Source organism: Acomys minous (assembly GCF_964271855.1).
Source record: "Acomys minous genome assembly, chromosome: 20".
Classification (NCBI taxonomy): domain Eukaryota; kingdom Metazoa; phylum Chordata; class Mammalia; order Rodentia; family Muridae; genus Acomys; species Acomys minous.
Genome location: NC_140502.1, coordinates 4,392,594 through 4,420,529, shown reverse-complemented (window position 1 = coordinate 4,420,529; position 27,936 = coordinate 4,392,594). Strand labels below are relative to the sequence as shown.

At 51.7% G+C, this 27,936-nt stretch overlaps 3 protein-coding genes across 5 annotated transcripts in view; 2 read left to right on the top strand and 1 right to left on the bottom strand.

Annotated features, from left to right (window-relative positions):
• Positions 1 to 17,865, top strand: part of RHPN2 (rhophilin Rho GTPase binding protein 2) — a 59,783-nt gene extending 41,918 nt beyond the window's left edge. For all 3 annotated transcript variants that reach the window (XM_084770817.1, XM_084770818.1, XM_084770816.1), the window contains exons 9-15: positions 12 to 168; positions 3,021 to 3,140; positions 4,425 to 4,619; positions 8,166 to 8,242; positions 8,684 to 8,830; positions 9,257 to 9,412; positions 15,539 to 17,865. In XM_084770817.1, coding sequence (XP_084626943.1) covers positions 12 to 168; positions 3,021 to 3,140; positions 4,425 to 4,619; positions 8,166 to 8,242; positions 8,684 to 8,830; positions 9,257 to 9,412; positions 15,539 to 15,799 — 1,113 coding nt within the window. In that variant the 3' untranslated portion in view covers positions 15,800 to 17,865. The remainder of the gene's footprint in view (positions 1 to 11; positions 169 to 3,020; positions 3,141 to 4,424; positions 4,620 to 8,165; positions 8,243 to 8,683; positions 8,831 to 9,256; positions 9,413 to 15,538) is intronic.
• FAAP24 (FA core complex associated protein 24) lies at positions 17,853 to 22,994 on the bottom strand. The gene is made up of 4 exons (XM_084770849.1): positions 22,394 to 22,994; positions 21,221 to 21,360; positions 20,925 to 21,077; positions 17,853 to 18,626 (listed from the first exon to the last, which is right to left on the bottom strand). Exons 1-4 carry the CDS (start codon positions 22,497 to 22,499, stop codon positions 18,366 to 18,368), a joined length of 660 nt encoding a protein of 219 aa, XP_084626975.1. The 5' UTR covers positions 22,500 to 22,994; the 3' UTR covers positions 17,853 to 18,365.
• A 240-nt stretch (positions 22,995 to 23,234) lies between these two features.
• The window catches only part of CEP89 (centrosomal protein 89), a 43,635-nt gene continuing 38,933 nt past the window's right edge, over positions 23,235 to 27,936 (top strand). Inside the window, exons 1-2 of the mRNA XM_084770093.1 lie at positions 23,235 to 23,399; positions 26,476 to 26,582. Of these exons, the coding sequence (XP_084626219.1) occupies positions 23,361 to 23,399; positions 26,476 to 26,582 (146 nt within the window). The 5' untranslated portion in view covers positions 23,235 to 23,360. The remainder of the gene's footprint in view (positions 23,400 to 26,475; positions 26,583 to 27,936) is intronic.

The window sequence follows — 27,936 nt, the reverse complement described above, 5'->3', positions numbered from 1 at the left end:
TTCTGTTCCAGGTGGCAGAGGCCTACCGGCAACTTCATGCAGCCATGAGCCAGGAGCCGGTGAAGGAAAACGTCCCGTATTCGTGGGCCAGCGTGGCCTACGTGAAGACCCACCACTACGGGGCCCTGGCTCACTACTTCGCGGCCACACTCCTCATCGACCACCAGCGTAAGGCTCAGGCTCAGGACTATGGGCTTGCTACCTTTGGGGGATGCTGAGCTGGGTGGCAGTAGCCATCCTGCCTTGGACATATGCCCACCACAAAGGCACAGGTAGAAAGGCCACATTGACCCAAGTGGCTATCACACAGGCCTGTGGAATTCAGGGTTGACTCTAATGGGAGTCAGAGGGACAAATAGGATTTTAAAGGATTTTCCTTTCTAACGTTTTTGTTTTTGTTTTGTCAAAACAGGGTCTAAATTATATAGATCATGGCCGGGCGTGGTGGTGCACGCCTTTAATCCCAGCACTCGGGAGGCAGAGGCAGGTGGATCGCTGTGAGTTCGAGGCCAGCCTGGTCTACAAAGCGAGTCCAGGACAGCCAAGGCTACACAGAGAAACCCTGTCTCGAAAAACAAAAAAAAAAAAAAAAAAAAAAAAATTATATAGATCATGCTGGCCTCTAACACAGGAATCCACCTGCCTCTGTACTTCCAAGTGATGTAATTGAAGGCACGCGCAACCACATCTGGGCTTAAAATTTATTTTTTAATATTTATTTTTAATTTTATTTGTTTTTGTTTTTCGAGTTTTTTTTTTTTTTTTTTTTTTTTTTGTGGCTGTTCTGGACTTACTTTGTGGACTAGGCTGGCCTCGAACTCACAGCAATCCACCTGCCTCTGCCTCCCGAGTGCTGGGATTAAAGGTGTGTGTGCCACCACACCTGGCTACTTTTAATTTTAATTTATGCTGTTTTAGCTACTATTGCTGCCGGGCGACGCCATGACCAAGCATTTGAGACCTTGCTGACAGTTGCAGAGGGTTAGTCCGTGGCTGTCATGACAGGGAGCATGGCAGCAGGCAGGCATGGGGCTAGAGGAGTAACCGAAAGCTTTATTCTGGTCCAAAGGCAGCTGCCAGAGAGAAAGAGAAACACGGGGCCCAGTGTGGGCTTTAGAAACCTCAAAGACCACACCCAGTGACACACCTCCTCCAACAAGGCCATACTTCCTAACCCTTCCCAAGCAGTTCAACTGGGGACCAACCAGGCAGATATATGAGCCTATGGGGAGTGTTTTCAAACATCCACGGAACATCTGTGCGAGTGTGTACTTGGGTCTGTGCATATGCGTGCGGTACCCACAGAGGCCAGAAGAGGGCGCTGCATGCCCTGGAGGATAAGAGGTTGTGAGCTGTTTGATGCAGGTGCTGGGAACTGAACTGGTGTCCTCTACAGAACAGTTTACGCTCAACCACTGAGCCATCTCTCCTGCCCCAATTATTTTTAATTTTTATTTTATTAATGAAATTTAAAAATTATTTAATTTTAATTTTATTTAATTTAATAATATAATTTAATTTTAATTTTATTATTATATTTATTATTACTATTATTATGGTTTGTTTTTTTTTAAAGACAGGGGTTCTCTGTGTAACCCATCTAGAACTTGTTCTATAGACCAGGCTGGCCTCGAACTCAGAGATTCACCTGCCTCTGCCTCCCAAGTACTGGGATTAAAGATGTGGGCCACCACACATGGCTTGTTTTTTATTTTTAATTTTGGCAGTTATGGGGGATGGGCTACAGGGCCTTGCTCAGTAGTGTTTATTTTAATTCGTCTAGTTAATTAAATCCAAAACCAAAAAACAACAAGAAGACCGTACATTAAAACAGGGATTGCATAGACAGTCTGTACTGAGACCTCACGAAGGCCAGTTTGAAAACGATTGGTGTCTTCCATCACTGTGGGGTTTTTTTTTTCTTCCATTTGAATAGTGTTCTGCCACATATCCTAGGCTGGCTTCAGGCTCTAGTCCTTGCCTCAGCCTGTCACTGCTGTGTAGAAAGCGTGCATGCTACTTTATTCCTTCATTTTGGTGTTTTTTGTTTTGTTTTATTTTGAGTTGTTTTATTTTATTTATTTGGCTGTCCTGGACTCGCTTTGTAGACCAAGCTGGCCTCGAACTCACAGCGATCCACTTGCCTCTGCCTCCCGAGTGCTGGGATTAAAGGCGTGCGCCACCACCGCCCCGCCTCATTTTGGTGTTTTAAACCTTGTAGGGTTGGGGCATATTCCCCTCCTAGGCACCGCATCTCCACAGTCAGCACCACCCTCACACCGGCTGGGCATAGGGCTCAGTAGTTAGGCCGCTTGCCTACTGTGCAGCAAGCCCTGGGCTCAGTACAAGCCCAGAACCCTCACAGAGGCAAGAAGATCAGAAGTTAGGGTTCTCCTCAACTGCATAGTCCGTGTCAGGCCAGCCTGAGGACTAGAGACCCTCTCTCCCAAATGAACAAAAATGACTTTTTGTCAGGGAGGAAGAAGTAAAGAGGGAGGCTTATCGGGAGCTGTGGCAGCCCCTAGGGTAGTGCAGATGAGGGAGCCATCACCAACTCAGAGCTGTTCCAGAAGGTTCCATGCCATGTTCAACTAGGAGTGTCAGGTAGAGGAGGTTGGTCCAAGGTCAAATCCTGAACCCCTGGTTTGTGGCTATCCCCTTGGTAGCAAAGGCTTGCGGGGCCTGTTAGCCTGGGCTCTGCCCTGGAGCCGAAAATAGCTTGGTGACACTGGGCATGGTGACACATGCCTTTAATCCCAGCACTCGGAGGCAGAAGCAGGCAGATGGGATTGCTGTGAGTTCGAAGCCAGCCTGGTCTATCTACAAAACGAGTCCAGGACAGCCAAGGCTACATGGAGAGACCCTGTCTTGAAAAACCACCAAAAACAAAACAAAACAAAACAAAACAAAACAAAACAAAAAAACCCAAAACCAAAACCTAATGACACTGTTCATATAGAAGCCAGGTCGGGGGCGCTGCCTCCAGAGCGTGAGAGAGTAACCTGGAGCTGTCTTTGCAGTGAAGCCAGGCTCTGACGAGGACCATCAGGAGAAGTGTCTCTCTCAGCTCTACGACCACATGCCAGAAGGGATGACGCCTCTGGCCACGCTGAAGAACGCTGAGCAGCGGGTGCTGCTGGGTGCGTAGTCCTGTCCTGGGGCTGGGCGCTGCTGCGCACGCCTCAGCTCACAAGCAGCCCCAAGGCCGGGTGCCGAGAGAGGACCTGGGGTGGGGTGGGGGGGCGTAGACCACCCAGCATTGAGGAATTGTGTGGGCCAGCCCCTAGCTACAGAGGGCTTTCCTGAGCTACTAGGTCCTTAGCTACCTCATAAGCCTGTGTCTGTCCTTGGTTGGCCCTCTGCCACACTGCTGTGGAAACTGTTGTTGGTCCCCTCCCCTCTTTTCCTCTTCCGTCCTGGCCCTTCTGCTCCTATCTTGTGTCCCCTCCCCTTCCCTCCCTTAGTCCTGTGCTCTCACCCTGACAGGGCTCTTCTCTGGCCTTCCCAGCATGCATATGGTCAGGAGAGATCTGGTCCTTGCTCTAGCCTGTCTTACCTTTCTGTGTACCCCTCTCTTTCCAGTCATCACCCACCTTCCTTGAAGACCTGGCTATGCTCCTGCCCCAGGGTCTCGGTGCTTGTTTTCCTTTCAGGAACATTCTCCTGTCAACGTAGCCTCAAGGCCGCTGCTTCATTCACTTCAGAGCTCTGCTCAACAGTTACCCTAGCTGTTCGGTTGGCAGAGCCTCGTCTAGCATGTGCCCGGCAGCCCTGGGTGGGATCCCTAGCACCCCATAAACCAGGTGGGGTAGAGCATGGCTGTGGGGAGATGGAGGCAGGAGGATGGAAAGTAAGTTTGAGGCCAGCCGGGGATATTTGAGAACTCACTCCTCCCCGCTACCACCACCAAAAAGTTACCTCATCAAACACACACACACACACACACACACACACACAGAGAGAGAGAGAGAGAGAGAGAGAGAGAGAGAGAGAGAGAGAGAGAGAGAGAGAGAGGGAGGATTTAATGTTTTATATTTTCTTTTTTTATATTTATTTATTAGGCCTACAGCGTTTTGCCTGCATGTACACCTGCAGACCAGAAGAGGGCGTCAGATCTCATTATAGATGGTTGTGAGCCACCATGTGGTTGCTGGGTATTGAACTCAGGACCTTTGGAAGAGCAAGCAGTGCTCTTAACCTCTGAGCCATCTCTCCAGCACCCACCCCCCACCCCCCGATGTTTTATATTTTCAAGACAGTTTCTTTGTGTAGCTTTTGCTGTCTTGGAGTCAAGTTGTAGACCAGGCTGGCCTTGAACTCGCAGAGATCTGTGTGTCTCTGTCTCCCTGAGTGCTGGGATTACAGGCTCCCGGCTAGGATTTTTTTTTTTTAAGTTACTCAATCAGAGATGTTTCTATCTGCAGGTAAAGGACATCTGCACCGAGCCATCGGCTACCATGAGGAGTCGCTGAGGGAGGCCAACCTGTGCAAGAAGCTGCGTGACATCCAGGTGCTCCGGGACGTGCTGTCCGCTGCCCATCAGCGCACTCAGCTCAAGTACACCCAGCACCAAGAGGATGACGATCTTCTGAACTTGATTGACGCTCCAGATGTCCTTCGTGAGTGGCTGGCTGGCACCTGCGGGCTGTGGGTGTATTTATTTGGCCATCTGGCAGGGCTCACTAGACCTGGCCGCCCAGGGGCCTCAGGATGGGTTGGTATACCTTAATTCTAGCATTGAGGAGGTGAGGCAGAAGGATTGAGGTAAATTCAAGGTCAGCAGTATAGAAAAACCGTTATTTCTACCAAGGTAGGGGTGGGGTTGGTAGGTCCTTCACTGTCACCCTCAATCCCCGCCTCCCCTTAGTCCCCTCCTCCCCTCTGTCTCCTCCTCCCCTCAGTCCCCGCCTCCTTCAGCCCCCCTCCCCTCAGTCCCCGCCCCCTCAGTCCCCGCCCCCTCAGTCCCCACCTCCCCTCTGTCCCTGCCTCCCCTCTGTCCCCGCCCCCCTCAGTCCCCACCTCCCCTCAGTCCCCGCCCCCCTCAGTCCCCACCTCCCCTCTGTCCCTGTCTCCCCCTCTGTCCCCGCCCCCCTCTGTCCCCGCCTCCCTCTGTCCCCGCCTCCCCTCAGTCCCCCCTCCCCTCAGTCCCCCCTCCCCTCAGTCCCCGCCTCCCCTCAGTCCCCGCCTCCCCTCAGTCCCCGCCTCCCTCAGTCCCTGCCTCCCCTCAGTCCCCGCCTCCCCTCAGTCCTCCCTCCCCTCAGTTACCCCCTCCCCTCAGTCCCGGCCTCCCCTCAGTCCCCGTCTCCCCTCAGTCCCCGCCTCCCCTCTGTCCCCGCCTCCCCTCAGTCCCCGCCTCCCCTCAGTCCCCGCCTCCCTCAGTCCCCGCCTCCCCTCAGTCCTCCCTCCCCTCAGTTACCCCCTCCCCTCAGTCCCCGCCTCCCCTCTGTCCCCGCCTCCCCTCAGTCCCTGCCTCCCCTCAGTCCTCCCTCCCCTCAGTTACCCCCTCCCCTCAGTCCCCACCTCCCCTCTGTCCCCGCCTCCCCTCAGTCCCCGCCTCCCCTCAGTCCCCCTTTCCTCAGTCCCCGCCTCCCCTCAGTCCCCGCCTCCCCTCAGTCCCCGCCTCCCCTCAGTCCCCGCCTCCCCTCTGTCCCCGCCTCCCCTCTGTCCCCGCCTCCCCTCAGTCCCCGCCTCTCCTCAGTCCCCGCCTCCCCTCAGTCCCCGCCTCCCCTCAGTCCCCGCCTCCCCTCAGTCCCCGCCTCCCCTCTGTCCCCGCCTCCCCTCAGTCCCCGCCTCCCCTCTGTCCCCGCCTCCCCTCAGTCTTCCCTCCCCTCCGCCCCGGCTCTTCTCCTGTGCTTTCCTTGGCATTGTGGTTCCTGCTGTTCTGCTCCCCCTAGTCGGCTTGGCTCTGCCCTCTGCTGACTCCTCTTGCCCAGCCCACCCTCCCGACCTTTCTCTGATTTGGTTTGGTATACCCCCTCCTCAGGAGGTCTCAGGCCTGCCTGCAGCTTCTACGCTGTCAGTCGTCTTTTGCCGCTGCCCGCCTCCCAGCTTGGAAGCCAAATGTGTGTGTGTTTCTACCTTTGAACTTGCTCTTTCCTTTTTATAGCTCCCAGGTGTCACTCACTGTAGTGTTGAGGTGGCCGGGGACAGTCACTGCTCTGCTGGGGAATGGTTAGTGTGTCTCTCTGCAGGACCTCACTAGATAGGGTGCTTTACAGTAAGGATTTGTGTGTGTTTGTTTTGCCTGCTTGTTTTTAGAAACTAAAGATTAGAAGTGGAGGGTAATCCAGTTGAGTTGGGGCCCTCACCCTGGTCAAGCTGGGCATGTGGGAGCTTCTGCAGCACCCCCTCATGACCTGCTATGGCACAGGCATCTGTCAGAGTTCCTGTGGCCTGACCCTGGACAGAAGGATTTAGAGTTCTCGTGATTGCCTGGAAGGAGAGAAGCTCTAGTTTCTATAGCCTGCTGTGGGGCGGGAGCTATGAACCAGATACTGTGTATGAGAGCCAAAGGAAAAAAGAAAAAAAAATTTATGTATCACAGTAGCTCACCTTCCCTGTTCCTGACACCTTTGTTCTTGGCTTCTAGAGTTCCCTCCTAGAAGGGACCTATTCACGCCAGAATCCTGGCCTGTTCTATATCAGTATTAGCATCTGAGGTTGGCTAGTCTCAATAGCCCTGTTTGTATTAGTACTGAAGATGGTGCTAATAGTGCCTGTGTTAGAGATGAGGAAGCACTGGGTGTGTGGCTCAGTGGTAGAGCAGCTACCCAGAATCCCCCAGTGAGGGGCTGGGGTGTGGCTCAGTGGTAGAGCAGCTACCCAGAATCCCCCAGTGAGGGGCTGGGATGTGGCTCAGTGGTAGAGCAGCTACCCAGAATCCCCCAGTGAGGGGCTGGGGTGTGGCTCAGTGGTAGAGTAGCTACCCAGAATCCCCCAGTGAGGGGCTGGGGTGTGGCTCAGTGGTAGAGCAGCTACCCAGAATCCCCCAGTGAGGGGCTGGGGTGTGGCTCAGTGGTAGAGCCCCTGCCTAGAATCCCCCAGTGAGGGGCTGGGGTGTGGCTCAGTGGTAGAGCCCTTGCCTAGAATCCCCCAGTGAGGGGCTGGGGTGTGGCTCAGTGGTAGAGCCCTTGCCTAGAATCCCCCAGTGAGGGGCTGGGGTGTGGCTCAGTGGTAGAGCCCCTGCCTAGAATCCCCCAGTAAGGGGCTGGGGTGTGGCTCAGTGGTAGAGCCCCTGCCTAGAATCCCCCAGTGAGGGGTTGGGGTGTGGCTCAATGGTAGAGCCCCTGCCTAGAATCCCCCAGTGAGGGGCTGGGGTGTGGCTCAGTGGTAGAGCCCCTGCCTAGAATCCCCCAGTGAGGGGCTGGGGTGTGTCTCATGGTAGAGCCCCTGCCTAGAATCCCCCAGTGAGGGGCTGGGGTGTGGCTCCAGTGTACTTGTTGGCATCTCCAGCAAGGAAAAAAATACATACAAGGAGGAAATACTTAGGGTGACCCCACATCAGGTGGAAGTACGAATATCTCTCAAGGACTCGCCTCAGATGCTGGATTCCCCTCTGCCCAGGAGGTAGAGACTTAAAGTCCACGGCGGAAGGAAGAGCTGTGGCTCACCAGGTAGCTTTACCACTGTGGCAGCATCCTGTTAGGAAGGTCCCTGTGTGACTGGAGGGAGCCTGCCTCGGTGACTGGCTTTCTGCCGGAGCAGTCCTCAACCTGTGGGTCGTGACCCTTTTGGAATGGAGCAATCCTTTCACAGGAGTCGCCTAAGACCATCATCTAAAAACAGGGATATTTGCATCATGGCTCATAACGGTGGCAAAATCACAGTTATGAAGTAGCAATGAAATAGTTTTATGGTCGGGGGTCACCACACATGAGGAGGGCTCAGCATTACGGGGCGTTGAGAACCACCGCATATGAACAAGCTCCTAGAAGGCAGAGTTGTGTCTGGCCTTCCCGTTCCCAGCTCCAACCGGTTTAAGGCTCTTAGGAAGTGCCCCAGTGGTGACCTGGGCCAGGCCTGAGGGGTTTTCTACTGTGTGTTTAAGCCAAAGGGACTTGGTTGGTGTCTTTCGAGGGAGGCCTTGAGACCGGAGTTTTCGAGAATTATTTTCCACAACACATACACACTTACCCTAACTTATAATCTTTTTTTTTTTTTCCTAGCAAAAACTGAGCGAGAGGCAGGAATAACCTTCCCCCAGTTCTCCAAAGTGACAGTGACAGACTTCTTCCAGAAGCTGGTATGTTGACCGCGTAGTTCATATAAACTACCTGAAGGCTTCTGAACCTTTTCATTTTGTTTATTGTTGTGTTTTGTTTTGAGGGGTTATTTGTTTGTTTGGTTGGGGTTTTTTTTTTTTTTTTTTTTTGAGATAGGGTTTCTCCGTATAGCCCCATCTGTCCTGGAACTCACTATGTAGACCAGGCTAGCCTCAAACTCATAAAGCTATTACTGCCTCTGCCTCCCTGAGTGCTGGGACTAACGACATGAACCGCCACGCCTGGCGTAAATACTGTTCTTACATGATTGCACTGGCTCATACTGCCCCAGCGACGGGGCTGGCTGGGTGAACAGCGGTAGGACTATCTGTCCCTTGAATTCATGTGTTTGAGGCCAGCCTGGCCTGCCTAGCCATCCAGCCAGCCTCCAAACCTTCACCTCAGGACCCTCTTTCCCCAAGGGCCCCCTATCTGTGTTTTCGGCCAACAAGAGATGGACGCCTCCTCGGGGCATTCACTTCACGGTGGAGGAAGGGGACTTGGGGTTCACTTTGCGAGGGAACACCCCAGTCCAGGTACACTTCCTGGATCCTCGGTGCTCTGCTGCGGTGAGTGAGAGGGTCCACGGGGTGGGGTGGGGGTGGGGGCCGTGGGGGTGGGGGAGGGGAGGAGTCAGATCCAGCAGCCTGGACACGGGTAGTTGGGTGATAGAGTTTTGGGGTTTGGCTGTGTCAAAGGTCTGACTCTTTGTGAAAGACCTTCTGGAAGCTTCACACCCTCCACCACCCCTCAGGATGACTTTTTGCTTTCTGTAGTAAACTTCACACAAATGTAGGACTCAGTGCTGGAGCGCTTAATTAGCATATGGATGCACTTAATTAGCATATGGATGCACCACACTTGGTCGCAGGCATGAGTGCATTTGCACACAAATTAAATGACAAACTAAAACAGTGGCTATCTGGACCCTGAGTCTGGGGACACACTCTGGAGTCTGACCAATCCCTGACATTTATTCAAACAACCCTTTCCAGCTGGCAGGAGCCAAGGAAGGAGATTACATTGTTTCCATTCAAGGCGTGGACTGCAAGTGGCTGACGGTGAGCGAGGTTATGAAGTTGCTCAAGAGCTTTGGCTCGGAGGAGATTGAGATGAAAGTCGTGAGCCTCCTGGACTCCACATCGTCCATGGTGAGTGCAAACCCCGCAGGTGAGGGATAACGGGGTGGGGGAGGCCGGTGAGAGTTGTCAGCCCCCCCCCCCATCTCCCACCTGGACACCATGGCATCCCGGGTTCTTGTTGGCGCATCATCCTGAGCTGCGCTTGCCCTGGGTCAGAGAGAGAACTTGAAAAACTGTCATGTTTACTCTAACACTAATTAGCTCACTGGCTTCTGGCAATTCAGTTTAATCCCAGGAGTGATGCAATGTAAGTGCTCAGAGGTAAAGCTGAGCGGAGCGGATGCCTGTCACCCTGTCACCCAGGACAGTGAGGTGTGAAGGTTGAGGCCTCTTGGGAACACCGTGAGGTCCTGTGTCAGATGGGGGGAGGGTAGAGGATGGGGGAGGGGGGGAGAGAAAGAGGGAGAGAAGGAAAGAGAGGGAGGAAAGAGTCAGGGAGAGAAAGGAGGAGGGCGGGAGAGAGGGAAGGAGAGAGAGGGAGAGACAGAGAGAAAGGGAGGGAGGGAGGGAGACTGAACAAATGGTTGGTTTCTGTGGAAGAGCTTAGAGACCATAATAGTCATTTCCCATGAGGTCTTAGGAGGGTCTGGTGCTTCCGTAAGGTCGCGTGTGAAGTCAGAGCCTTTGACCCTTTACCCGCTGACGGCAGCGGTGTACCAAAGTGTCATCCCCTTCTGCACTTTGCCACACTTAACAACAGTACCTGAGACCGTTCCCGCTGTGACAACTTTTGTCCACAGTACTCTGAGCCGTAACAGCAGGCCCGAGGCAAACTGCTTGTGGAACAGAGAGGTCCATCCGGTTCACAACTGAGGAGCTGGAAAGTCCAGACCCAGAGGGCCGCTTGTTCTGGCTATGTGGTGAGGTAGGAGACTGTGAAAGGCCACAGACCCTGGTGTAGGACAGAAAGCCAAAGCCACCAGGGTCCTAGGGTCTCTCCCCTGTCGAGTCAAGGACCCCTGTGAGACCTGCACAAAAAGCAAAGTATAGGTGTGATTTGGGAGGAAAGAAAGACTAACGTGTGACAGTGTCCAGCGGTGAGTACAAGGCTGACAGAGCTTGAACCAGGTGTGAGTGCTGAGAAGGAAAGCGCCATGGATGAAACGTAAGAGTGTGCTGGGCGAGGGACAGCTCTGCAGCTAGCTAGCATCTTTTACTGGTCTTACAGAGCGGACCTGGGTTCAGTCTCCAGCACATGCTCTTAACTGTTTTTGGCGCCCTCTCCTGGCCTCCTTGGACATTGCAAGCACCCATACACATAAAATAATAAATAAATAATTGTTAAGAAAGAAAGAAAATAAGGTGTGTGCTGAGCACGGCACCAACAGGACCTCAGACTGTTCCCGAGGGACAGAGGAAGCCCTTTAAGCAAGCATGCTGTGATCAGAGTGGATTGCAGGAAACGGGGCGGGGCAGAGAGTGAGGCGGGGCTTGTGACGAGGGTGGATGGAGGTTGGAAGCCGGTCATCTCCACAGAAGGGTACTGACGTAGTCTGATGTTTGTTTTAGAAGGTATCTGCTGCCTGGGGGTTGGCTGTGAATATTTGGCCAGGTGTAGACTGCGTGTGTGCGTGTGTGCGTGTGTGCGTGCGTGAGCAATCCAGTCACCGCAGGGAACAGGAAGGACTTGGCCTGAGAATAAACAGACAGCTGTGCATGGTCTTGACCTGTCACAGGAATCTGGATGCCACGGGGCTTGTTCAGCCCCAGGGGCTGATCAAAAGGTTCCTCTCTCCTGCCGCCCGCCCTGCCTTTGAACCAGGCCAACAGGGCATGGGTTTAAAAGCAGTCGCTCAGCACACAGCCTTAGCCAGTCAGGGACCTTGGGTAAGTCCAAGAATCGCTCAAGATAGTGGGGAGAGAGGACCTGTATCCTGGGGTCTCAGTGCGCCGCCGCAGTGAGTTAGAGGAGCTAAGGCCCGTAGAGCCGGTCGGGAGAGCCATTGCTTTATATAATAGCTGTACCCCATGGTTTTTATGGTCGTTCTTTGTAGCCAAGGGGGACTTCAGATAATGGCGCATGACACCACTGTTTACTTTAAAACGATTTTTGGTTATTAATTCTGATTACAGGTAGGTGTGTGTCCCTGTCTGGGCTTGTACAACACATGTGAGTGCAGATTCTAGGTGGCAGGAGCAGCAGGTCCCTCGGAGCTGGAGTCCCGGTTGTGTGCCTTCTTCCCTGGGTGCTGGGAACTGAGCTCAGGTCCTCTGGGAGAGCAGCAGGTGCTCTTAGCACGAATGCACGTGTGCGCGCGCGCGCGCACACGCACACACACACACACACACACACACACACACACACAGCCGTCTCTGCAGCCCTTGAATGCTGTTTTTTTTTTTTAACTGACTTTTCTTCAAAAACAAAATTAAATCGAGAGCCCAGGGCACGTGGCTCAGTATGTAGCGCTTGCTCAGCTTGTCCTGGGTTCCTTCCCGGTGATGAAAACAGCTCCCTCAGTGGTGAGAACGAATGAAGGCTGTGCCCACCTGAATCCCTCACCCACCGCCACCGCTTTGTCTTGGCTGGTGGGGAATCCCTGCTCCTCCCTGGGGCGCAGCTTATAAACTGCTGACACAGTGGAATGCAGAGCTGAAATCAACGCCCCCCCGACTGTCAACTCGGCTGTGTGACTTCTGCTAGTTGGACACCCTCTCTGGGCCTTGATGTCCTTGGCAGCAGGTTTTAGGAGTTAGACCTCGCATTGGGGAGTTGGCAGCAAGGGGCGCGCTCGGCCTGAACATGAGAAAAAGAGCCCGAGAAAAGACTGGGGGTGGGGTGGGGTGAAGGGGGTGAGGGACGGGGGTGGGGGAGGAATGAGGGGGCTGGGGGCGAAGGGTTAGCGAAGCATCTCAAAAAATGTGGCTGTGGGACGGGGAGGGGTGGAGGGGGTTGGGGGTTGGAGGGGGCTGGGGGAGAGCGGGCGGGCGGGGGCTGGGGGGGAAGGGTTAACAAAACATCTCAAAGAATGCGGCTATGGGACAGGGAGGGGGTGGGGGAGGGCTGGGGGTTGGAGGGGGCCTGAGGGGGTGGGGGGAGGAGTGGGGGGGCTGGGGGGGGGAAGGGTTAGCAAAACATCTCAAAGAACGCGCCTGGGGGGTGGGTGCATGGAGACACGCACGGATAGCCGAGTGAGCCTGTGTCTGTTAGGAATTGGTCTGTGAGGGAGGGAAACAGGGTGTGGCCTGGTACCTGGAGGAGATGGGGCGGAAGCCAGGCAGAGGGAGGGCCTGCTATTTGAGGCCCCCCGCACAGTTGCTTGTGGGGCTGAGGCTCTCCGGAGGGTATATGTGTTGACTGGTTGGAGGTGAGCAGAGAGGATTTGAACAGAGGCGTCTAGGAGCAACGGGCTGGTGGGCCCAGAAAAAAAAAAAAAAAAAGACAGGAGCGTCAGGTTAAAGGTCATCCGGAGCCACGGGGTCAGGGAAGCCAGTCAGTTTGGGAAATACCCTCAAGCCCTTTGGAGCTGTTTGAAGGAGGGGGGGGGGGGGAGTGGTTGCAGGCAGGCAGGGGGTGGAATTTAACCGGAGTTGGCATCCTGCCAGAGGAGGAAGGCAGAGAGCTGTCGACGTGGGTGAGAAAGCAGTTATCAGGCCAGAAGGCAGACTCAAAGCCCATGAGGCGGGGAAATGCTCCAAGTGCTGGAATCTGCCTCCGAGATTTTGGTGTCATTGTGTTTAGTGATACTGTGCCCTCTCCCCATGCCTTCTAGGAAAGAGAGGATCTTGACCCCAAATTACCAGACCCCGAGGTGTCCTAGTTAGAGTTGCTGTGGCTGAGATGAGACGTCGTGCCCAGAAAGCAACTTGGGGAGGACAGGGTTTATTTTATTTCGTTCATAGATCCATGTTACAGCTCAGCTCACCGTCAAAAGCAGTGAGGGCAAAGTGGGCGGGATGCAAGCCGGGCAGGAGCCTTGGAGGCAGGAGCTGGTGCAGAGGCCACGGAGGGCCGCCACTTATTGGCTTGCTCCCCCTGGCCTGCTCAGCCTGCTTTCCTATAGACTCAGGACCACCAGCCCAGGATGGTACCATCCTCAATGGGCTGGGCCCTTCCTCATCAATTACTAATTAAGAAAATGCCCTTACGGGGCTGGAGAGATGGCTCAGCGGTTAAGACTGCTCTTCCAGAAGTCATGAGTTCAATTCCCAGCAACCACATGGTGGCTCATAACCATCTATAATGTGATCTGATATACACTGTATACTTAATAAATAAATAAATAAATAAATAAATAAATAAATCTTAGAAAAAGAAAAAGAAAATGCCCTTACAGGCTTGCCTACAGCCACATCTTATGGAGGCATTTGTAAAAGTATCTTTTATTTGCTTGAGGTAAATGTCATCTTGGAGGCTTACTGCCTCTGTCTGCTAAGCTAGGCCTAGCCCTGGAAGCTTCTAGCCTCCATACAATCTAATCTAGGCCTACAATGTTTTCAGCCTTTGAGACTTATTGCTGAATAAGAGCTCACCCTTTCTAGTCCTTTCTGAGCTCTTACTGGCTGGTTCAACTGAGCCATCTGGCTCAAACTCCTCTCCAAGCTGACTGATTGAAATTGGCTTCTCTCAGTTTCTCACTGGATTACTCTGCTTGACCTCAGACTAACTCTAGTAATCTTTGCTAATTTTCTGGCTCTTTCGCATTCTCTGGCTTGTTCCGGCTTCACCTGTGTCTAGTTTGTTCTGTCTTCGATCTCTGTCTCTGTAAAACTACCAGTAAAAACTGCCTCTGAATTCCACGAACTGAACGGCCACCAACTCAGCGCCACTGCACAGCCTCCCAACTCCCTGACTCAGCTGAACTAGCCCTGACTAGAATTTAGAGAGCCACCTGGCTCTGTCTCCTGAGTGCTGGGATTAAAGGGGTGTACCTGGACCTAAGCTTTTCTTTACCTGAAACTTGCTCTATACCAGGCTGGTCTTGAACTCAGAGATCTCTTTGCCTCTGTCTCCTGGGATTAAAAGCATGTCTGTATTCCAGCCAGAGTAGCCAAGTTTCTGGATAAAAATTCCTCTACAGGCATTTTCTCAAATTGAAGTCCCCTCTTCTCCAATAACTCTAGCCTGGGTCACATAGACATAAAACTAGCCAGCACATAAGGGAAATCGCCATAAATATCCTCCCTTTATTATTCCCGTATTAAACGCTTTAGATCCCCCTCCCTCAGCCTGTGTACCCCACATTGTCCCTGTCAGTTTAAGATTTATTTATTTATTATGTATACAGACTTTGGCCTGCATGTACACCTGCACGCCAGAAGAGGGCACCAGATCTCATTATAGATGGTTGTGAGCCGCCATGTGGTTGCTGGGAATTGAACTCAGGACCTTTGGAAGAACAGACAGTACCCTTAACCTCTCAGCCATCTCACCAGCTCCATATTTTTTAAGTTGTTATTTATTTATTGGGTGTGTGGCCCATGGAGCACATGGGGAGGTCAGGGGGCAGCTTGCAGGAGTCAGTGAGTTCTCTCCTTCCATGCGTGGGTGCCTGTATCTACTGAGCCATCTTCCCTCAGTCCTAGCATTTCAGGGCATAATTCTGAAAAAGCATCAGTCACCCAAGTGTTGGATTGATGTCAACCTGATTTTTTTTTTTAACATTTATTTATTTGTGGGAACACACCACAGTGTGCATGCAGAGGTTACAAGATGACTGATAGGAGCCATTTTCCCTTTCCATTAGGTGGGTTCAGAGGATGCATTCTGGTCATCGTGCTTGGTAGCAAGCACTTTTGTCCCCTGGCCATCTTGCTGGCCCCTCATCACCCTTACTTCAGAAAGGATGCTGTCAGTGAACAGTATGAGCCTCAAACTTCTGGTTTCTTTTTTGTTTTTACAGACATGGCTTCTCTGTGTAGCCTTGGCTGTCCTGGACTCGCTTTGTAGACCAGGCTGGCCTCGAACTCACAGCGATCCACCTGCCTCTGCCTCCCGAGTGAAATGTTTGGTTTCTTAGCGCAGCACCTGGTGTGCCTCCAACTCATTGAGTAGCCAAGAGTGGCCGTGAATTTCCAACCCTCCTGCTTCTGCTTCCCAAGCACCACCTGGCCTGACCTGCGCCTCAGACTTGCCCATTGTTCCTCACTGTCCAGTGATATCTAACAATTTTCTCCTTCTCTCCCCACAAACAGCATAACAAGTGTGCCACTTACTCTGTGGGGATGCAAAAAACCTATTCCATGATCTGCCTGTCCATGGATGGTGACGATAAAACTGACAAAGCCAAGAAGATCTCGAAAAAGCTCTCCTTTTTGAGCTGGGGCACCAGTAAGAACAGACAGAAGTCGGCCAGCACGCTGTGCCTCCCCGAGGTTGGTCTGGCAAGGCCTCAACCCAAGAAGAAGCTTCCGACCCCTTTCAGCCTCCTCAACTCGGACAGCTCTCTGTACTGAAGAGAGGCAGCCGAACAGGTCACCCTGCAGCTGGCGGCTGTCTAAACACCTGTGCCATGATGGGACTGTGCAGCTGACAGCTGTCATCTGAACACCTGGGCCAGGATGGGACTGTTGCAGCTGACAGCTGTCGTCTGAACACCTGTGCCATGATGGGACTGTTGCAGCTGACAGCTGTCGTCTGAACACCTGTGCCATGATGGGACTGTTGCAGCTGACAGCTGTTGTCTGAACACCTGTGCCATGATGGGACTGCTGCAGCTGACAGCTGTCGTCTGAACAACTGGGCCAGGATGGGACTGCTGTAGCTGACAGCTGTTGTCTAAACACCTGGGCCACGATGGGACTGCTGCAGCTGACAGCTGTTGTCTGAACACCTGTGCCATGATGGGACTGCTGCAGCTGACAGCTGTTGTCTGAACACCTGTGCCATGATGGGACTGCTGCAGCTGACAGCTGTCGTCTGAACACCTGGGCCATGATGGGGCTGCTGCAGCTGACAGCTGTTGTCTGAACACCTGGGCCATGATGGGGCTGCTGCAGCTGACAGCTGTCATCTGAACACCTGGGCCATGATGGGACTGCTGTAGCTGACAGCTGTCATCTGAACACCTGGGCCATGATGGGACTACTCTCCAACCCCATCTTCTCAGAATGTAAACTTGTGTCTGCTGTGTTCAGGAGAATGAGAAGAAACCTCTGGAAATTGGTGGGAAACCCAGCTGCAAGGAGATTTTTCACACAGCTGGAGTTATTTATTCTATAAAGTAGGGCGTAGAAGAGCCTGGATGAATTGGCTGGTTTTTGTTTCGTTTTCTGAGATGAGTTTTCTTTGCGTAGTCTCTGCCTGCCCTAGAATTTGAACTATAGACCAGGCTGGCCTGGAACTCACAGAGATCCGCCTGCCTCTGCCTCTCTAAAGGCATGCTCCACTACCACCCAGATGCTATGGCTTATTTGTTTTGTTTGTGTATTTTTGAGTATGAGGACTCTAACTCCATGTACACCTGCAGGCCTGAAGAGGGCATCGGATCCCTTTAGACATCGAGATGGCTGTGAGGCACCATGTAGGTGCTGGAATTGAACTCAGGTCAGCCAGTGCTCTAAACTGCTGAGCCATCTCAGCAGCCCCTGCTGTAGCTGTTTTTAATGGCTGCGGTTATGATACTCGGGCACTGCGAGAGATGAATTGGAGCCACCTACCTGGGTACTATTTCTGAGTGTCTAGATTCAGGTTATTGTGATGTCTTAACCTCGAGTTCAATGACGTTGAATGGTGGCAGCTTAGAGGTGTTACTAAAAACCAGGCTGCTCAGCGGATCTCTAAGTTCGAGGCCAGCCTGGTCTACAGAGTGAATTCCAGGACAGCGGGGCCTACGCAGAGACCCTGTCTCAAACAGATAAATGAAAACAAAGAACCCAAACAGGCTGCTTTATCTACTTGGGAATTCTAGAGATGAAAAATGGGAGCACCTTACATCGTTCCTACATAAATTGAATGTTATTTCCCAGGGAAAGTCTAGTGCCACTTCTGCCCAGACTTCCTCCAGGCTGGCTTTCCCCCCAGTTATGTCACACTGACCAGTTGCTAACAGGCAGCAGTGTTAGGAGATACTGTCTACAGGGTAGATAATATGCTGTTTGATACTCAAAACGTTGCTCTTTTGGTCTAAAGTAGGAGGTGTGTAGCTATGTATTTTCAGAGTCTTGATTTAAACAGTAGTTTTGCAGCTTACAAAGTAAAGACATAAACTTACTCAAGTCGAAACCTCTACTTGACTTTTTAAGATGTATCTAACTACCGACTTGACTTTGGGGCTGTAGGTTGGATGACACTGTGACTGGTTTTTTTTTTTTTCCCAGAGTCACGGTTGACATAGTTGAAGTGGTGTGCTTAAAGATATAGCCTGAAGGTCTTAATTTGAAAAGTAACAAGGATTTGAATTATTTTTCTATTGTGCAATATCCTGAGAAAGCAAATGCCTTAAGGAAAGCGTGCCCACTATCCCTGGGGCTGTGTTTGTAAAAATATTTAAATAAATAGTCATGTTAATTGTTTGAGTTAATACATTTTTTGTTTGTCTTTATTTCATCTTAATTACTTTATCCACATCATCTAGGGCACAAAGTGCTTTTACTGTATTGAGGAGGAAGGGAGGATGAAGGCGGAGGCGTGTTTCCATGGCGGCGGCAGCTCTAGAGCACAGGCACCTGCCCCGTGCAGACCTGAGCTGCTGTGGCCCTGACGCAGGGCCAGGGCGGCTCCCAGCGCAGCGCTAGCTCCTCGCATTCACCACCTGGAACCTCCCACGAGGCCAGATGCAGGGCAAGGTGCCTGGTACACATCTGCTCCAGCCGGCTGCAGCAGAGAAGGAGTCTCTGGCGCTCTTTGGTAATCCCCACGGCATCCTTTTCTTCTTAGCAGGAAGTGGGCAGTGCCACCCACAGCCCCCCAGGCCCGCAGGGTGACCGCATCAGTCCTTTAGCTCCTTGCCACCGAGAGGAGAGCTTGTTTGCCTCCTTTATAAATAGGAAAAGCAGCCACTGAGGTCAAAATGAGGAAAGGTCAGCTGCGGGGCGGCTGCTGGCGGGTGAAGAAAGCGTGGATCTGCTGCGCTGCTGCGCGCCCCACGACCTCCTCCAGGTCGCAGACTGAAGCGTTACTCAGTTGCTGGATGCTTAGAAACTTCTGGAGCAGAAGCGGGGCCTTGACCTTTCCGACCCCTGGGATCTGCTGCACGGTGTGAACGAGGGGCAGCTCGGAGAGCGTAGAGCGCTTCTTCCTGAGGAAAGGGTTCTTGCTGGGCTCTCTGGTTTGTTCTTGAACCTGAATGGGAAAATTAAAGGAAAGGCACATGATCGCCCTCTGGTGGACATGTAGTTTCTGTAATTAAAAAAAAAAGTGTGTGTGGTTTATGTATGTATGCTGTGCACCTATACATGCCTGAGGGGGGCAAGCAGAGGTTTATGTTGGGTGTCTTCCTCTCTTCACCTTATTTTTTCTGAGGCGGAATCTCTTACTAAACACCTAGCTGGCTTGAGAGGCCAGTGAGCTCCAAGGCTCTCAGCGCCTCTACCTCCCCAGCACCCCCACACCCCCGCTGGCTTTTACATGAGCTCGGGATCCTGATGTGTGTGTGGTCAGTGCTTTATGTACTGTGCCATTCCCTCAGCCCCTTAAGACAGCTTTTCCATTTAGTTTAGTTTATGAGTTTTCATATGCCAGAAATACAAATGCTTAGATGGCAGTGAAATTATTTAAGTACAGACTGTGCAAAGGAAAAGGACTCATAGAAACTGAGTTATCAGAATATTTAGATTAAACTAGTGAAAACCTTGAAGAATTTACATACTTGTGATCTATTGAGAACTAGCTCAGGACAGGTGGGGTGGTTTGTATCTTCAATCCCAGTGCATTGGACAGGTAGAGGCAGGCAGATCTCTGGGTTGAGAGCCAGTCGGGTCTACAGAGCGGGTTTCAGGACAGCCAGGGGTAGAAAGACCCTGTCTCAAGAAAACTAACCCTTCATAACACTGTTTCCTGGGAGAACAGAATACAGCATAGCACCTGTTAAGACTCCCAGCACGCAAGGAACATTGCAAGTTTGAAGTCAGCCTGGGCTACACAGTGAGACTGATATCACAAGGCTACCAAGCTCCCTAGGAGGGTGTAACGAGCAAACAAACAGAAAACTCAGGAACAGAGCAAAGCAAAGGAAACAAGTGACAATTGTTTTAGGATGTGTGTGGATTCAAGTAAGAATACATGTTTGTATGCATATGGGGTTTTTGTTTTTCCGAGACAGGGTTTCTCTGTGTAGCCCTGGCTGTCCTGGACTCCCTTTGTAGACCAGCTGGCCTCGAACTCACAGCGATCCGCCTGCCTCCGCCTCCTGAGGTTGGTATGCTTATGAAGACAAGGGCTCAGCCTTGCATGCTCTTCCTCAGGCTCAATGCACCTTGTGGGTTTAAGCAGGGTCTCTCCTTAGCCTGTAGCTGGCTGACTGGGCTAGGCTGGCTGGCCAGCAAGCCACAGGTATCTACCCATCTCTCCCCAGGGGTAGAATTACAAGGTGTGTGTATGTGCGTGTGCGTGTGCGTGTGTGTGTGTGTGTGTGTGTGTGCGCGTGTGAAACTCAGGTCTTCATACTTGTATAGCAAGTGTTTTAACCACCGAGCCAACCCCCAGCCTCAAGCTGTTTTATTTTATTTTTTGGTTTTAGGTTTGTTTGTTCTTGTTTTTTTTTTTAAAAAAATAAATGCAATACACCTATCCACAGAAGTACTGAGGCGCAGCCTGGCATGGTGTCACAAATGCTTGTGATCCAAGAACTAAGGAAGTAGAGGCAGCTGGATCACTAGTTCAAGGCCTGTCTGGGCTACACAAGGCCCTAGTGGGGTAAAATGTGTGTGTGTGTGTGTGTGTGTTGGGGGTGGGGCGACACACACACACACACAAAAACAAGAAATGCTGATGCTTAAACAATGGCATGTGAGAGTGAGGCAGAGCGGCTGCCAGGCGCCATTTGTCCAAGTGCAGGATGACAATGCCGATGGCGTCAGTGCAGCCCAAAATCAGAGCTCCGACTTGTCCCCTTTGTTACACTCTTGTAAAAGCCATAAGCAAAAAAGTCCCCAGAACCGAGATGGAGGTGTCACTTGGTTGGTAGAGTGTTGCACGCAGGAAGCCCTGGGCTCAGCCTTCAGCACTGCCTAAAGCCCAGTGTGGTGAAACACACCTAGTGATCTCAGATACAGGAGACCTTGTGTCAAAAATTACTTCAAAGGCGGGTGTGGCATCACAAGCCTGTAATCCCAGCACTGGGGAGGCAGGTGGATCGCCGTGAGTCTGAGCCAGCCTGGTCTACAGAGTGAGTCTAGGACAGCCAGGACTACACAGAGAAATCCTGTCCTGGGAAAAAGAAACATTATTTTGAGAACCCAACATCACTACAATAAAGGTAGTTTGAAAGGCGGGGGCTGGGATGAAGCTGTAAAGTGATTAGATTTTTAAAAACCACACACACACAAAAAAAAAAATAAAAGCAGCTTTGGTAAGTAAGGGTCTGAGAGAAACTGAGAGCCTTCTGGACTGGCTATTGTAAACTGGGAATGTGGCACTTACCAACTGGAAGATGAGGCAGGATGCTTCCGACTGGTCCGCCACCGGAAGCAACACCATCCCGAGTTCTAGCACCGTGAACTTCTGGACTGCCGGGAAGTACTGTTCACTTATCTTTGTTTTTTCCACGATGACAATCCCTTGAAGGTGTCCAGACTTTGAAAGGAAGGAGTAAGATTTGGGACCACAAGTCCTTTTTAAAGTTCAGAAAGTTATTGCGCAGTGCTTGGGGTGGCTAACAAGATGGGTGATGGGAGATGCCAGATGTTACGCTTCGGCGTCTCTGGTTCACTACTTACGTTTCTAAGAAGAACAAGTCTCTTTCTGTAGCCATGTCCAGCCACCAGATCTGCTTCAGGGATATAGAGAATGCAAGATTTGCTGGACAGGTAAAAGTCTGCTGGTGCAAGACCCTCCTCAAAAAGAAGTCTAACTTTCCCTGAAAATACAGACAAGAAAATGAGTTTTTAGAGATTCCATATAATAAGGCAGCAACGGTTAGAATGTGTTTTTTTGTTTGTATGAAGACTCATTTTAAAGTGTGTGTGTGTGTGTGTGTGTGTGTGTGTGTGTGTATGCAGGTACCCTGAGGGGCCAATAGAGGGCAACAAATCCTCTGGAGTTGGAATTACAGCAGTAATGAGCAGCCCAATGGGGGTGCTGGGTATCAGTCATCTCTAGAATCGCTTTTTATATATTTGTTTATTTGGGTTTTTCCCCCCTGAGATAGGGTTTCTCTGTGTAGACTTGTCTGTCCTGGACTCCCTTTGTAGGCCAGGATGGCCTTGAACTCACAGATATCCTCCCGCCTCTGCCTCCTGGAGTGCTGGGATTACAGGCATGCACCCCTGTGCCCAGCTTTGACACCCCTTTTAAAACTGTTTTACTTTTGCCGGGCGGTGGTGGCGCATGTCTTTAATCCCAGCACTTGGGAGGCAGAGGCAGGCGGATCACTGTGAGTTCGAGGCCAGCCTGGTCTACAAAGTGAGTCCTGGACAGCCAAGGCTACACAGAGAAACCTTGTCTCAAAAAAACAAACAAACAAAAAGTTTTACTTTAATTATGTGTAGGGGAGGGTATGTGTGCACATGAAGCAAGTGGCCACAGAGGTCTGAGGTTGCCAGATCATCCCCGACAGCCCCCCTGCCCCCCCCTCCCCGCTTGATGTGGGTGCCGGGAATTGAACTCGGCTCCTCAAGAAGAGCTGCATGTGCTTTTAACCACTGAATCATCTCTCCGGTCTCCTTTTATTTTACTCTATGTGATTATTTTGAGACAGGTTCTCATAATCCAAACTGGCCTTGAACTTGCTACATAGCCCAGGCTGGTCTCCAACTCAGCAATTCTCCTGCCTCAGTGTCTTGGAGTCCTGGTATTACAAAGGAACATCACCATACCCATAATCCCCGCCCCCCCTCCTTTTTTTTTAATGTATTGGGAGAAAGGAATATGATAGAAGGCAGCCGACTGACCTTGCATCTCCTGAGCCAGTTGGGACCCGCGCCATTTTTCACTAGCCACAATATGTCCCAGTGGCACGTGGACAGGGCCTGAACCATCAGGGGGGTTCCTTTCCATCCGTGGTTTTGGTTTAATAAGGAAAATACAAGACCTCGCTAAAGCAGGCGCTGCTGCACACGGTTCTACACGAAGTCCGGACCTCTTTGGCAGGATCTGTAGTGTGGCTTTTCAGGCATTGAACTACTTCAACCAATGTCTATAATCAGGGAATTTGCGTATTTAAAATTTAAAAAAAAAAAAAAAAAAGCAAGACTGGGTCTTACTATCAAGCGTGGCTCTGTACTGATAACTGGCTAATAGCGCAGGCTGGGCTTCAACTCATCTTCCCAAGTGCTGGAATGACAGCCGGGCGCCACCACACCGAGCAAAACCCAGAAGATGCCTGTCTTAGAGGCTCCGTCCCTCTTTTTATGCACCTCTCTGAGATCTGGTGTCCTAACAGGTCGCTTACGGTGGCTTCCCTGTTCGGTCCCTGTGAGTGGCTGTAGCCGCAGGGAAGCTCTCTGTGCTGGGATCTAGAACCTCCGTAGACTTGAGCGGAGGCCACGCCACTTCCGGATTTTCACAGCCTGGCCAGCCCCTTTTAGAAAGCTGCCCGCCCTACTCAGCGTCTTATAGGCTGAAATGTGAAAGAGTGACGTCTAAGGTGGCCAATAAGAGAAATGGAAGCCTCAGCCAGCTTCCTCACTGGCTGGAATTTGAATGACGCCTTGCCCGGTTGTCAAGAGCAACGGGTGGCAGTAAAGTTGACTCTGATTGGTCGAGGCTGAGAGCAGAGCCAATGCGAGACCTGCTTGTTGTAAAGTCGGTGGGTCCGCGGGAGCTGGGCTGCGGGGGAGCTGTCTGTAGGGGGGCTGCGGGGCTCTCTCTCCCAGCTAGTCCAGCGCCGGGCGCCTCAGCCCGCAGCCCGCAGCCGGGATGCTCCTCAGCTTCCGCAGGAACCGCCGGAGCCAGTTCGTGAGTAGCTCCAGGCCGCCACGTGCGGCTTCTCAGGCCCTGATGTGGGAGCGAGGCGGCGGCGCTCCCGGGGACCATTCAGTTCCAGAAGCCCTGACTTCGTGTTCCAAAGAATCCTTCCTCTCCAGAGTCCGCCCCAGACAGGAATCACTGCCTCCCAGTCAGGAGTCTCCCTTTGGTCGGGAGTTCACTCCTGTCTTGCTCAAAACTGCTCCCTGCCCGGTGGTTCCTCCCCGCACCCCTCACCACATCCCCGCTTTAGCAGGTCCAGCGAGTCTGCCCTCCAGATCTTTACCTTTAGGCTATCCCCATCCTTTCCTCGGTTTCTGTCTGCCTGGATTGCTTCCTCATCGGAGCTTCCCTAGGGTCTCTGTTTTCACCTCCGAGGCCCCCCCGAGATTTGCTATGTACAGAGAGCAATGGCCGGGACTTCTAAAACTGCAGAGCTGATCGTGCCACTGCCCGTAGTAGAACCCACTGCCCGCCCGATACCACATACTGACTCGCCAGACACACTGGCATTTTGTTGTTGTTATTGTTCCTTCTGCCTGGGTGTGTCCTTGCAGATCTTAAGGCCACTGTGTCGCTATGTGCCATGTATTGCCTTCCTAATCCATCCTCTGATATCCTGCTGTTTTCCCCCTCCTCTTCCTCCCCTCTCTGCCCCCCCTCTTCTGTTTGCTTTTTTTTTTTTTTTTTTGGTTTTTTGAGACAAGGTTTCTGTGTGTAGCCTTGGCTGTCCTAGACTCGCTTTGTAAACCAGGCTGGCCTCTGCCTCCCGAGTGCTGGGATTAAAGGCGTGCGCCACCACGCCCGGCTTTTCTGTTTGCTTTTGAAACAGGGTCTTACTATGTAGCTCAGGAAACTCCCCTCAAGCCTCTTGCCCCTGCCTCCTGAGTGCTGAGGTTATAGACTTACACCATCACTCTTGGCTTCTTATTTTTTCTAGGATCCTGACTCCATTAATCTATAGACACACACACACACACACCCTTTCCTTTCACTACAGCCTGTTAATCATGGCAACTATATTTTGTGGTGCTAGGGATAATATAGCACACACCTTTCATCTCAGCGCTCTGGGGGCAGGGACAGGGACAGACAGACCTCTGTGAGTTCCAGGCCAGCCTGGACTACATAGTGAGCTCCAAACTAGTCAAAGCTACACAGTGAGACCCTGTCTCAAGGAGGGGAAAAGTAACTCTTTCCTTTTCGGACACCAGGCAAACATTCTGTCACTGAATTATATCCTCACTGCAATAGCTTTATAAAAGAGGATTTAAATTTTTAATTATGTGTAAGTGTCTTGAGTGTGAATTTGTGCACTCTGTGTGTGCGTGCCTGTGGAAGCCAAAGACGCTGGGTTCCCTGGAGCTGCAGTTACAGGCAGTTGTGAGTCTCCCAATGGCGCTGGTGGGAACTGAACTCAGAGCTCTGGAGGAGTAGCGCACGCTCGTCACCACGGGGCTGTTTCTCCAGCTTCCAGAAATAACCTCAAGGGATCCGCCAACCCCACATGCCCCCATTTCCTGGTATAAGTCGTGTGCCGTGAGCGTTTTGTCAGCTCTCTTCTTCACGCTGCTCCCTTTCCAGTGCACAAGCAGTGGCCGTCATTGAAGACCCATTCTTAATGCCTCTGTGACATTTTCTTATTGGTCTCAAAACCTGAAGGGCCTTTAATCCCAGCATGCCAAGGCTACACAGAGAAACCCTGTCTCGAAAAACAAAACAAAACAAAAAATACCTGAAAGGCTAGAGAGGTGGCTCAGTGGTTCATAGCACTTGTTTTTGCAGAGGGCTCGGGTTCAACTTCTAGCACCCACATGGTGGCACACAGTCATCCAAAATGCTACGTGGAGGAGATCTGATGTCCTTTGACCTTACAGGACAGGGCATGTGGTGTACATACAAAACAGTCACACACATAAATCTTTAAAAAAGAAAAGAAAAGAAAAACAAAACAAAAATCCCTGAAGGAACCCTTCTCTTCCTGGGCTACTTTGCTTTCTCTTGTCCCCTGCCATTTCTCCTGTGTTCTGCAACAACTGCACGGATGTTTCGGTTCCCTCCCTACGCTGAGGCTGAAGACAGAGTGTCTTCGTTGTCCTCATAACACCCTGCCTCTAGGCTCTAGTAGGTGTGAGTGAGAGGCTGACACCCAGAACACAAAGACTGGACAGGGTTCAGACACTTCAGAGGGATCCTTCTGCACAGTTACGTAAAGTGGCGTGGAGTCCCCCTGATGTTCAACATAAGGGAGCTCGTTTCTTTTACTGTACATCTTTGCGACAGGCCACTTGGAGTCAGGATGCTCAGCGCTAGGGGCCAGGGTTGATAAAATTAGAAAGCTCCCCCCCCCCATTGGGACAGTGCTGCATTGGAAGCCTGGAAAGCAATAGCCAGCTTATTAATTACTTTTCTTGTTGCCTGTGACCTGACAAGAAGCAACTTATGGGATGGGAGTAAGCTTTATTTGGGCTCAGGGTTTTGAGGGGACACGGTCCATCGTAGTGGGGATGGCTTGGCAGTGGGTGGATCCACGGTGGCGGGAGTGTGGAGTGGATGATTACTCACAGCTCAGCAGACCAGGAAGCTAAGAATGAAGAAGGCTGGTGCTCAGTGTTTCTCCTCTTTCCTGCTTTCTTCAATCTGAGTCCGCATTCCAACACCCACACCCCACCCTCTATCCCCCCCCCCCAAACCCGCCACCCTGTGAGTTGGCTCTCTTCATATTTAGGGTAGGTTACCCTAATCCTCTGGGAAAACCCTCACACAGACACCTAAAGATGTGCCTCGTAAGGCTCTAGGTGCTGATGAACCCAGTTAAGTCAACAGTGGAAATCAGTCAGGAAAGCTGCTCTATGTGAGATGACTGTCTCGATGGGCAGCCGTGATGCCGTGCCCCGGCGAGGGTGCCTGTGTGCCTCACCAGTCAGAATTGGGAACCGCAGGGCAGGAGAGGGACTCTTGGTAGCACTGGAGCCCTGGTGTGGCCTCAGCTTGAGAGGTGATGGTGGGACAGAGACCCAGGTGACCTCCTCCCCCCAGTGACCCGCCCTGGGTTTCATCTGTGCAGAGTCACATCATCCATGGCTTCCTCCCAGCGGCCAGCATCGCTCCCAAGCCGGCTGTGCCACGCACACCTCCTCCCCGAAGCCCCAACCCATCTCCAGAGAGACCCAGGTGAGTCTCAAGAGCAGCAGCACTGAGGGGCACCGCCGCCCCTAGCCACCAAGTGCTGAGCCCTGGAACTGACCACAGTGGCCAGGAGGGCACAAGCTGGAGGGCTAGCCTCACACCCTTTGCAGGATCTCCCGCTGTTCCACAGTCCACTCAGTCTGACTTCTCTGAGGCATGCTGGATTTGCTTGGAGTTTGTCTCCTTCAGTGTAGGAGCTCAGCTCTCAGGGTTGGATGCAGTTGGAGCTTATTAAAACTCCCCTGTCTTCCTGGGAGTAGAAGCCAGAGCCCTGCCCTGCGCCTGCTAAACATGTGCTGGCATCTCAGCTATGTGTCCCTTCAGGTTAGTAGTGCTTTCAGGAGACTCACACAACGTTTTCTTTCCAGACACAATTCTGCCTTTTACAGAACTGCACTGGAGAGGTGGCTCAGCGGTTAAGAACACTGGCTGTTCTTCCAAAAGTCTTGAGTTCAATTCCCAGCAACCTCATAGTGGCTCACATTCATCTATACTGGGATCTGATTCCCTCTTCTGTCATGCAGGTGTATATGTGATAGAGCACTTATATACACAAAAGAAATAAATCTTAAAAAAAAAAAACCAAAACCCTGCTTTGTGTTAAAAGGAACATATTCCCTGCCAGGAGCTGGTGTTCCTAACCCCCTAGGTCCATGTACCAGACAGTCAACTTTTTTCATCCCTGGGACCACTGCCTACGTCTGCTAAGATTTTAGACACTGGAAAACTTTAGACTTGTTTGTTTTGTTTTTTATAGGGTCTTGCTTTGTAGCCCACACTGGCCTTGCATTCAAAGCAGTCCTCCCGCCTCAGCCTCCCCAGAGCTAAGTTTATAATTATGAGCTACCATGCCTAGCTAGTTTGACTTCTTTTTTTAATTGTTGTCTTTTATTTGTTTGTTTGTTTTTCTTGACAGGGTTTCTCTGTGTAGCCTTGGCTGTCCTGGACACACTTTGTAGACCAGGCTGGCCTCGAACTCACAGCGATCCGCCTGCCTCTGCCTCCCCAGTGCTGGGATTAAAGGCGTGCGCCACCATGCCCGGCTTTTGTTGTCATTCTTTAAACTATTGCTTATAGCCAGTAGTGGTGGCGTACGCCTTTAATCTCAGCACTAGAAAGGCAGTGGCAGGTGGATCTCTGTGAGTTCAAGGCCAGCCTGGTCTACAAGAGCAAGTTCCAGGACAGCCAGGGGCTACACAGAGAAGAAAAACAACAAGAAAAAATATTTATAAACTATGTGTACATGCCTGTGCATGTGTATGCATGTGAGCATGAGTGTGTGTGTGTGTGTGTGTGTGTGTGTGTGTATATGAGTGTGCGTGCGTGCGTGCTTATTTGT

What these genes read in the sequence shown, in the direction of transcription:
- FAAP24 (XM_084770849.1), bottom strand. Translation starts at nt 22,499, where the DNA reads ATGGAAAGGAACCCCCCTGATGGTTCAGGCCCTGTCCACGTGCCACTG. An exon ending in ACTGGCTCAGGAGATGCAAG is followed by an intron (nt 21,361 to 22,393) that starts GTCAGTCGGCTG and finishes CTGTATTTTCAG; the next exon opens with GGAAAGTTAGACTTCTTTTT. An exon ending in CCTGCCTCATCTTCCAGTTG is followed by an intron (nt 18,627 to 20,924) that starts GTAAGTGCCACA and finishes TTTCCCATTCAG; the next exon opens with GTTCAAGAACAAACCAGAGA.